At 44.3% G+C, this 10,914-nt stretch overlaps 1 protein-coding gene across 3 annotated transcripts; it reads right to left on the bottom strand.

The window, feature by feature from the left end:
* Window positions 1-751: 751 nt before the first annotated feature.
* LOC149995634 (uncharacterized) lies at window positions 752-9,980 on the bottom strand. 3 transcript variants are annotated; one of them, XM_090260011.1, is made up of 3 exons: window positions 9,892-9,980; window positions 7,698-7,824; window positions 752-2,982 (listed from the first exon to the last, which is right to left on the bottom strand). In XM_090260011.1, the coding sequence occupies exons 2-3, from the start codon at window positions 7,798-7,800 to the stop codon at window positions 1,778-1,780; spliced, it is 1,308 nt and encodes a 435-aa protein (XP_090116137.1). In that variant the 5' UTR covers window positions 7,801-7,824; window positions 9,892-9,980; the 3' UTR covers window positions 752-1,777. The 3 variants fall into 3 exon arrangements, 1 of the variants encoding a protein (XP_090116137.1); XR_016507676.1 differs by lacking the exon at window positions 9,892-9,980 and having other exon boundaries at window positions 2,919-3,082; window positions 7,698-7,751; XR_016507677.1 differs by lacking the exons at window positions 752-2,982; window positions 9,892-9,980 and adding an exon at window positions 4,247-5,928 and having other exon boundaries at window positions 7,698-7,760.
* Between the last annotated feature and the right edge of the window lie 934 nt (window positions 9,981-10,914).

Here is a 10,914-nt window from a genome sequence, read left to right as displayed (position 1 = left end):
AATAAATGCCTTATGTATTAATATTAATAAAGGACATAGCATTTTCTGTTTATTATTAGTAATATATTGCTATCATCATAAATAATAAAATATTAAGTAAAACACGAACTAAGGCTGTGGGCAAGGCATAGATTGGATAACGTGCCCGCCTAACCAAAGGCACTTTATTTTCACAAGAATTCCAGCCCATACGTGGTGGGTGGGAGACATTCTGTGAAGTGAGAGACGATTTTTCTCCTGTAACTGAAACAGCCCTGCCGGGAGGGGGTCTTTCCTTGATCTCTGCTGCTGACGGTCTAGGCCCTGCCTTCTGGCATGACCATTCACAAGTCCAGAATGCAGGGCTGGGAAGGACAGGTGGCCTCATAGCTTGGGCAAGCTTCCTGGGTTCCTGTGGGGTACTCGTACCCCCATCCACCAAGTGTTGACACTCATTTTGACACGACAACATGCATATGTACCTTTTGGACCTGATGACTGTTTCAACGACATTGGTCTCCCTTAATTACAACTTTTAAATCAAAAACATTAACAGACTACTATGAGAAACTACGACATCAGATCCAATTACTGTTACTCTTTAATGCTGAAAAAATGATTTCGTCCCATCATGAACCACTCAAAAAACTCTACTATTGCAAATGGGGGCTGGGTATGAGAAAAAGAAGGACACCTACAGATGGTGACAATCTCACATCTGGACTAGATCCAGGTGGTGTGACAATGTGACAAGGTGCTCATGAAGCCCACCTCCCCTGTGTCCTTTCATTTCCCCCTCCTCCACTTTACTGTCACAGAGATGGAGACCCAGAGATACTAAATGCGGTGTCCAAGCTCATGAGACAGTTTATTGGTCTGCATCCACGGTCCCACGGCATATGCTCCCAGATACTGAACCTACAGAAAGTCTTGCTTATCACAGGACCCTGCAAATGGAGCAGCACCAAATGGTGAGCACTGTGTGGCCTGACCGCTGCACCCACATTCCTAAAAGCTGTGTGGACAGGACTTCAGTAGTGTCCTACTTATGAGGTCCCATGTCAAGTCTGGAATAGGTGTTGGGTCAGGAGTCGCCTTTCAGGTGGGGATTTTGAGAATCATGCCGCTCTGCCAAGTGTGCCTCCTCCCCTGGTGTCACATAAGGTTGAAGATCCTGCTGAAGGTTTCCATGCACTTGTCACACTCATACGGCTTGTCTCCCATGTGGATCCTCTGGAGTTCAGGGAGGAAAAGTTCCAGATGAACACTTTCCCGCACTGGCCACACTTACAGGGCTTCTCCACGGTGTGGTCAGTCAGCTGCTCCTACAGTGACAAGCATGCCATGAAGCTTCTCTGGCAGATGGAGCACTGCTAACGCCACACCCCACTGTGCGCATGCCTGTGCTTCTTGAGCGTGTAGTTTTTCCTGAAGGCCTTCCTACACTGGCCACACATACACACTTCTCCTCGGTGTACGTCCTCTGGTGTGTGATGACGTACTCATTCTGTGTGAAGGCCTTGCCACCATTCTGGCACACATACGGCTTATCCCCAGAGTGCGTTCTCTGGATAAGCCATACATGAGGTGCGACTTCTGACTCAAGGCCTTTCCACAATGCCCTCAAGCAAACAGTTTCTCCTCTGTGGGTCCTCCGGTGTATGAACAAACACTCGTTTTGGGTAAGACCTTCAGCCCGTCCCTGCACTCATAGACTTCTCCCTGGTGTCATCCTTTGGTGAATTTTGAGGGTCTCTTTCTGGCTGAAGGCCTTGTCACAGTCACTGTACACACATGGTTACTCTCCAGTATGCGACTTCAGGTGCATATTGAGGGTCCCCTTCTGGGTGAAGGCCTTGCCACAGTCACCACACACATATGGCTTCTCCCCGGTGTGTGACCGCTGATGCACAAGGAGGCTCGACTTGTACATGAACGCCTTTCCACAGTCACTGCACAAATATGACTTTTCCCCGGTGTGTGACCTCTTATGAGTATAGAGACTCGTCCTGCGGCTGAAGACCTTGCCACACACCCCACACACGTATGGCTTTTCCCCAGTGTGTGTCCTTTGATGAGATATGAGATCCCTGTTCACAAGGAAGGCCTTGCAACATTTCTGGCAGGTGTACGGCATCTCCCCGGTGTGCATCCTCTGGTGAACTTTGAGGTTCCCTTTCTGGGTGAAGGCCTTCCCACAGTCATTGCAAACATATGGCTTCTCCCCGGTGTGTGACCTCTGATGACAAATGACACTCTTCTTCTGCTTGTAGGCCTTGCCACAATCCCCACAGACATATGGCTTCTCCCCGGTGTGTGATCTCTGATGCACAATGAGGCTCGTCTTATTGCTGAAGGCCTTGCCACACTCCCCACACACATAAGGATTCTCATCTGAGTGCATCCTCTGGTGTGCGTTGAGCTTCGCTTTCTGGGTGAAAGACTTGCTACAGTCCCTGCACGTGTATGGTTTCTCCCCGGTATGTATCCACTGGTGCAGTTTGACGTTCCCTTTCTGGGTAGAGGCCTTGCCAGACTCATCGCACACATAAGGCTTCTCCCCAGTGTGTGACCTCTGAAGCACAATGAGGCTTGGCTTGCCACAATCCCCGCCTTTGTAGGGCTTCTTCTCTGCAATGGGTTTGGTGGGCGTGCCGAGGCCTGAAGCACCTAAGTTCTTCCCACACATGGTGAACGGGTGTATCCCTGCTCCTCTCCGTCCTTCCACTCTGGGTGGGTCTGACATGTGGCTTTGCAGGGAAAATGCCTTAAATTCAGGACATTCACGGGTTAATGCCTCGGACGTGTCCAAACGCCACAGATAGGTTCCTGGGCTACCCTGTTGCCATCCAGACCGGTCAGTCTGTGTCCCTGAACCTTCATAGGCAGAACCCCACGCACCATCCCTCGTAGATCCATCCGCCACCACCGCAATAGAGGGTCTGTCTTCCAAAATGTCTTCCTGTGAATCCGATTCCTTCAGGTCAGGTCTAGTCTCCAAGTCTGAGGGGAACGGGAAATATCACGACACACATGTAGTTAACAACGGGGGGAGAAAAGACCTTCCCAGGACACATGGCACAGCCTCTGAGCAGGGGACAGCCTGTCGTGGGGACACAGGGAGAAGGGAAGCAGTGAGCTGAGACGGTGAGGCTGAGGGAGGTGAGCAGAGTGAGAAATGTCCCCTTGGTAGTAGATGTAAAGGCGGCCAGGGAAGCTCAGAGCTGGGGGACGATCCCTGGAGAGAAAGAGGACGGTAGATCCGAGGCTCCCGCAAACCCAGTGAGTGTTCACAGCACCCGGCTCCTCGTTTCCAGGCCTCGTAGTGCACGCCCACCGCCCACTGTGCTTCTCAAAGGATTGACTCTAGTGAGAAATGATGAAGTAGAGCCGACTCACGTGTGGCTGTGCTGGTTGTCCCGTCTCCACACCGCCCACTCAAGCTCCCGCCTTCCTACGCTGCTCAGGAGCGACCTGGCCCTGGGTGCTGGGTCCTCACCCTCCTCTTGCACACTCATCCCTCCCTGGTGACCACAGCCGCTCCAGTCCCTGCCTGTTTGTCCCATGGGTTCCTCAATCTTGTTTCCAGCCTAGGGGGCTGTCCTGAGTTTCGGACTCTGTATGTGGACTTCAGGGTTCTTTCCAACATTTAAACACAGAAATATCACACCAAAATCTCATTAAAAAAGTTCCTTCCTACGAGGTGACAAAGAAAGTACGGGTGGTAAGCAGCTGTCCCCATCTTGCCTTTAATCCCCCAGTGGCCCCACAACACCTGACTTTGAGACCCCTCCCCTGAGTCCTGAGAGCCCAGATATCAGTATCCTCTCCATGCTCACACCTCCTAAACAGATGCCCCTCCCAAGACACCCTATATGAGCTCTGCTGAGAAATAATCCAAGGCCTTTTGGGCACCTTAACCGATAGTGCACCTACCATGTTGGATGTCAGAAACTCCCATCCCAAAGGATATGAAGAAAAAAAGACCCACCAAACAGACTTAGGAAACTAAGTCACACGTACAATGACTGACAGCATATAATTCTACTCCTATGAGGTAACTACAATCTTCAAATGATAGAGACAGAAATTAGGACCTGACTGCCAGGGCAGGAAAGGGAGATGAGAGCTCTTCTCTAGGGGTGACAGATTGTCAGATGGGGGCGACTGAGAAATCTGAGGTAGATGGTGATCATGATTGAATAATAATGTGATTGTCCTGCATGCCACAGACTGCGGACATAAAAATAGTTATACGGTCAAAAAAGAGTTTAAGCATTAACGTTATGTTATGTATGCTTTGCAACCATGAAGACGAAACTTTGACCTGGCTGGTGTGACTCAGAAGACTGAGGGCCAGACTGTACATGGAGAGGTGGCAGGTTGTATTCCCAGTCAGAGCACTTGCCTGGGTTGCAGGGCAAGTCCCCAGTGCTGAGCTGTGCCAGAGGCAACTTATTGATGTTTCTCTTGCACCTCAGTGTTTCTCGCCTCTCTTTCTCCCACCACCCTATCTAATAATAAATATCAGAAAAAGAAATAATATGTTTATTTAAAAATTTACTTCATTTTATTATTTTTAGAAAGAGGGAAAGGGAGAAAGAGAGGAAGAGAAACATCAAGTTGCGAGAGAAACACACATCGATCACTCAGCGCCTTTCAGCACGTGATCCAATCCCTGAGTCAGTATCTGGCCTACTGTGACTATTCTATGCAGGAGGAAAAGTATGACAAGTACATAAAGTAGAGGAATGTTTTGTGACACTGAGGTCTGGGAGTGATGCCAGATGTCAGAGCAGGTGGTGGCCTGGCACATGAAGGCTGAGGGATACTTTCCAGAGGAGAGAAGAGTGACGTGGGTGTGTTTCGGGCCCACGGGTGTGAGACATGCTGGGGACATAACTGGCCTATGGCTGCAAAGATGGGAGAGAGAACAGTGTGGGTGTGAATATGAAAACTGGACTTCCTCAAATTATAAAACTCTGCTCATCAAAAAATGGTGCTGGGAACCTGGATATGCAAATTCAAAGGAGGGATGATACGTGGTGATACAAAGATATGTGTCTATAGGTGGCGGGCACACAATGTGATACACAGATGATTTACCATACAAATGTACACTTAAAGCTATAGGTTCCTATTACCAAATGTACCTACAATAATTTTCACTTTAAAAAAACTGATGTGAGCCCCTTTTAAATTATTCACAACAATTGACTCAAAATGGAACAAACACCTAAACAAAAACCTAAAATTCTAAAACTTGTAGTCAAAAAACGAGTAATAATCTTCACGTCCTTTAAATAGCCAATTGTCCAATATATAACCAATAGCACAGGCAACAACAAATAATCTCGACTGATCAGCATTAAAAACGTGTTTGATCGAAATGATGCCATCTAGGAAAAGATGACCCACAAAATGAAAAATTTACTTACAGAGCACATCTCTCATAAAGGACTTAAATAAAAAATTAACAAAAAAGAAAATGTTAAGAACATTCAAAAGTTAATGATGAGGAAGCAAACAACACAATGAAAAAATCAGGCAAAAGACTTGAACGAGACACTTCACCAAAGAGAACAGACGGCTAACAAATGTGCACCTGGAAAGTCCTCAGCAATAGCTGCCAGTTGGGTGGTGGTAAGATCGCAGACCAACCAGAATGGCTGCAGTGAGAAAAGCTAAGCATATTCAGTTATGACAAGCACACGGAGCAATGCAATGCCCAGCGCCTGCTGGTGGAAGCAAAAATGAGACAAGTCTTCAAAAAAAAGGTTGGCATTTTTGAAAAAGTTAAACACGCATCATTGTAAGACCAACCCATGCTCAAGAGAAAGGACATCATGTTTCTACAGAAAAATATCCAGAGCTGGACATAACCCATTTGCTCATCATCAAGTGAGGTGATAAACACATGGTGGTCTATCCATGAAGCTGAAGATCACTCTGCAATGAGAAAAAGTAAGTTACAGCCCAGCCAGGAAGCACAACTGATGGGAACATCGTCACATGCATCAAAGGTATGAAGGTCAGATCCCAGGTAGAGGCCTGTATGGGAGGCAACAGATTGCTGTTTCTCATTTTCTCTCTCTTTCAAATGAATAAACATATCCTTGGGGAGCACATCCTTTTTTAAAGTTAAAAAGAAAAAAAAGGAGAAAGAAAAAAGGGAAGGAAACCACTGAATCATTTAGACATTATGGGTGAACATCAAAGTTATGATGGGAACTGTAAAAAGTCAGTTTATAATAAAAAGGAGTACATGTCATATGAGTCCAAATATATAAAATTCTAGAAAAGACACAGTAACCTACAGTGGTTACCAGAGGGTGGAGGGTGGTAGGAAAGGTAAGAAAAACGGTTTGTGCAAATGGACGTGTGTGGTCTACATCACAACAACTGACGTACCAGGTAATATGGTGTCAAAGTGCATCAAATCACTTGCTTTAACTATTTGCAGTTAATCGTAGGGCAGTTAAAGTTCCACAAAAGCTGTTAATGAAATGGGACTGTACACTAATACTGAAAGTTAGTTTTTTCAGAACAATATTGTCTAGAAATATCGTTCTATGTTTCCTTCATGTTGACACACTTTGACATGTTAAGACAGTCTAGTAAGTGAGCTTCGGACATTTCTCCTGATTTTTCTTCCTATAAAAACTCCACTCCCTCACTTACAGGAAAATTATTGGATGACCTATTCTAAAATGGAATAGTTTAAAATTTGGTTGATAACACCAAACTGTGTTGGAAAAGAGCTGTCACAACTTTATGTTCCTAAAATGAAGAGGCTCTTTCTGAACAACTTCATACTACATGCTGCTCTTATTATATTTTTTATACTTCATGCCAAGAAAAGCTTAAGAGAGGGAGAAAGCGGGTGGGGAGTGAGAAAGGGAAAAGGAAAAGAAGGAAACATTCATAAGAAAGAAACATCAGTCAGTTGCCTTCGTAATGTGCCCTGACTGAGGACCAAGGTCGCTACCTAGATGTGTGGCCTGACAGGAAATTGGACTCGTAGCCCTTTGGTGTAAGGAAGGACACTCCAATCAACTGAGACACACCTGACCGGGCCTGGAATTCCTTTTCATCTCTGTGTACCTCACGGCAAGACTTACATTTCTGTGACTTAATTGCTACTCTGTTGACTATCAGTACGGTTTACAAATCCTTTGTAAATTTTATCTCCATGTATTTCTACATCTGTGAATTGTATGCTGATGAGCAGGCCCATCTCTCTATCATTTACTTGGTCTTTTTCTCATTTTTCCCTAACAGCTGTTTATGTATTTATAATCCTCTGTTCTATATGCAGTAAATAAATACTCTTCTCCACTTCATCACCCATCAACATTATTTTTATATTTATTTTCTTTTCTTTAAAACATTTCATTTATTTACATGTAGAGATAGGGAAAGACAGTAACAAAGTGTAGAAGAAAAACATCGATGTGCTATTGGTTGCCTCTTGAGCACCCCAAAACGGGGAACTTACCTGCAAGAGAGGCATGGGCCTTGACTGGGAATTGAACGGCTGACGTGAGGTTTGGCAGCCTGGTGCTCGAACAATGAGTACAGTAGCCAGGACTCACGTTTATCTTTAGTTTCTAATAACTGTAACACTTTACCTAGTCAGATCTGTCCATCTTTTGTATTTCTATGTCATCCTAAAGTGACAGGCAGGTGGTGAATAATGCAGCAAAGCTGTCACTTACCCAGTGAGACCACATTCCAGTAGGTCTCCATCATCACGTCTCGGTACAGTTCCTTCTGTGCAGGCTTCAGCTGTTGCCACTCCTCCCGGGTGAAGTCCACCATCACATCCCCGAACGCGACCAAGCCCTGTGAGAACGAGCACACACCACTCACTGCCGAGCCTCCTCACAGGGGTCGGGAAACGCAGACAGAAGGGTCGAGAGGATCAGGAAAGCACACAGGATGCATGTGACATGGTGTCAACATGGTGCAGAGCTCTGAAGGGCCTGATCATGCTGTGTCCTCGGTGCCTAAGTGCACTGGATAGTCCTCCAACTGACAAAAAAAACTATGGGGCTGTTCACCAGGAAAACAAACAACCTAATAAACAATGGGCAAAGGGCCTGAATAGACACTTCTCCAAAGAGCACATACTCATGGCCAACAGACATACGAAAATTTTTAATCACTAATTATGAGAAAGCTGCAAATTAAACCATAATGAGATATCATCTTACATCGTCAGCCCGTGATGAACACGCATACTTTTGGTGCACAAGATAATACTCCAGGCTCCGGTGACATACCCCAGGGCAATAAGCTCTTCCTTAAAAAAATCAGACAGTCATCCCTGCCCAGAAGTTCGATCCTAAGGAAGGAGGTATCAGATGCTGACATGACTCACATACAAACATCTGAATCATATGGGTGCCACAAAAAGAAGAGGAAGAACAAGAAATTGAAAACTTGTGAGTCCCAAACAAGCTAGATCCAAAGAGGACAACACCAAGACACATCATAATGAAAATCCCAAAGGTTAAAGATAAAGAGAGAATCTAAAAGCAGCAGGAGAAAAGCAGTTACCTAAAAAGGAGTTCCCATAAGACTATCACCTGATTCCTCATTGGAAACTTTGCAGGCAAGAAGGGACTGGGAAGGACGCAAAGTGATAAAAACCAAGGACCTATAAACAAGATTACTACTCTATCCAGCAAAGCTATCATTTAGAATGGAAGGGCAGATACAGAGGTTCCCAGACAAGGTAACAGGAATACAGTTCATCATCACCAAACCACTATTAAATGAAATGATAAAGGGACTTATTTAAGAAAAAGATGATCAAAACTACAAACATTAAAAGGACAACAAACTCACCACTATCAACAACTGATAAAAAGACAAAAACAAACTAACCAAACAAGAAAGGCACAGAATCATAGGTATGGGGACCATTTGGAGGGTGAACAGCTGGGAGGGAGAAGGGGGATAAATGGGGAAATGGTGCAGGGATTAAGAAGGCCAATTGGTTGGTATAAAATAGACAGGGGAACTAAAAGTAATATAGGAAAGGGTGAAGCCAAAGAACTTACAAACATGACCCATGGACATAAAGTAAGGGAAGTGGAATTGCTGGAGAGAAGTGGGGTACATGACAGAAGGGAGCAAAGGGAAAAAAAATTGGCACCATTGTAACACCATAATCAATAAATTATACTTAAAAATAATATAACCTTATAATTAAAGACCACTTTATTGAGGTATGATTGGTATATTAAAAGCTGAAGATATTATAGGTATACAATTTGATAAATTGGGAAGTATTGGTTTGGCCAAAATGTCCCTTACAACTTATCCTTAGGGTGGCCATAATAACGCTTAGTTGTCTCTAACTTCATTTGAAACAAGTTTGTTAGATTGTATGTTACATCAGCATGAATCTTATAAAAAACATATCAAACTTGGTGAATTTTTTGCCTCAATTTTAATAATGAACACAAAAGAAAATATGCAACATTTCCAGTTTATTATGCTTTATTATTTCAGCAGAAGTAAAAGCGCAAGTGAAATGCAAAAGGATAGTGCAGTGTATGAGGAAGGTGCTGTGACTGATCGAGACACCTAAAGTGGATTGTGAAGTTTCTATGTACTATTGACATTTTGGCCAAATCACTTTGCTGTGGGGTGTCTTACACATTGGAGGATGTTAGGCAGCACCCCTGGCCTCTACCCCCTAGAAGACAATAGCAGGAAATAGCCAACAGACTAAAATTATATACATCAATAAATATACTGGTAATAGTGAAAAATGGGTCTTTTCTTTATCATCTCACCAAGTTTCCTCTTGCACCCCTTATTCTATTTATTTCATTTTAATTTTTTAAATATAACACTTGCCAAAAATGTTCCTGAGTCTGTCTACCTCATTGAACTCACTTAATGCAATTGGTACTGAGCAGGCTCCATGCACCGAGCCTGGGCTGGGACGAGCTGAACACCAGAGAAGGTCCTGGGCATCTGGGAGTCGACACTGTACAGGAACGATGAGGAAGTGAGACCCAGCCCCCCATCTTGGAAGGGTCTGGAGATTCCCCTAGAGACAGGGCTTCCCAACAAATATTCCAAAACCCTTTGAGTGCTCTGTGCATTTCTGTCTGAGGGCACTCATTCCAGGGTATCTTCTGTTTTGATTTGTGGCTAATGGTAGAAACAACTGCACCCTAGGAAAAACCTTCCCCAGTTCCAAGAGTGAAATGGGGCTCCATTTTTTAAATCTTCAGTCAAGGATATATTTATTGATTTTAGAGGGACAGGAATGCAGGGCCAGAGAGAGAGAGAAACATCAATCTGATTGCCTCATTGAAATACCAACACCATGGATGAAAACCACACCGTTTGGTGTACAAGATGATGCTATAACCAACTGAGCACCCAGCCAGGTCATGCTCTGCTATATAAAAAAATATAAAATGGCCCTGGCTGGTGGACACAACCCGAACGTACACCAGCTGATAAATGTACAAACACAGGACCTACTGTATAATGAAATAATATGTAGCCATGAGGAAGAACACCTGCTACAACATAAACATCAAACACGTGATGCTCAGGGAAAGCAGCCAGATTTAAAACACCGTAGCTTGTGTGATTCCATTGATAAGAAAAGTCCAGCCCTGGTGGGATGACTCAATTGGCTGGAGCATCATCTGTCCAACCAAAGTGTGAGGGCGTGGTCTCTAAATGGGGCTGATAAGGGCAGCAGCTGATTAATGTTTTCCTTGCCTCTCTTTCTCCCTCCATTCCCTTCTCCTTAAAAATAAATAAATAAAATCTTATAAAATATAATGCTTCAAGAATACTAAGATTCCTGAGGACCAGCAGAGCATAAGATAAATAATTTGCTTGCCTACATAAGTGGCAAAAAAGCATTTTCTAAACAATAGGCCTCACTAAGACCAT

The sequence above is a fragment of the Furipterus horrens genome, unplaced genomic scaffold (genome assembly GCF_987537825.1).
Source record: "Furipterus horrens unplaced genomic scaffold, mFurHor1.1.pri manual_scaffold_13, whole genome shotgun sequence".
Taxonomy (NCBI): domain Eukaryota; kingdom Metazoa; phylum Chordata; class Mammalia; order Chiroptera; family Furipteridae; genus Furipterus; species Furipterus horrens.
This window is presented reverse-complemented; position numbering and strand designations above follow the sequence as displayed.

Coding starts and splice junctions, on each gene's coding strand:
- LOC149995634 (XM_090260011.1), bottom strand. CDS start 7,800: ATGGTGGACTTCACCCGGGAGGAGTGGCAACAGCTGAAGCCTGCACAG. Junction 2,983..7,697: donor CTGGAATGTGGTCTCACTGG/GTAAGTGACAGC, acceptor CGTTCCCCTCAG/ACTTGGAGACTAGACCTGAC.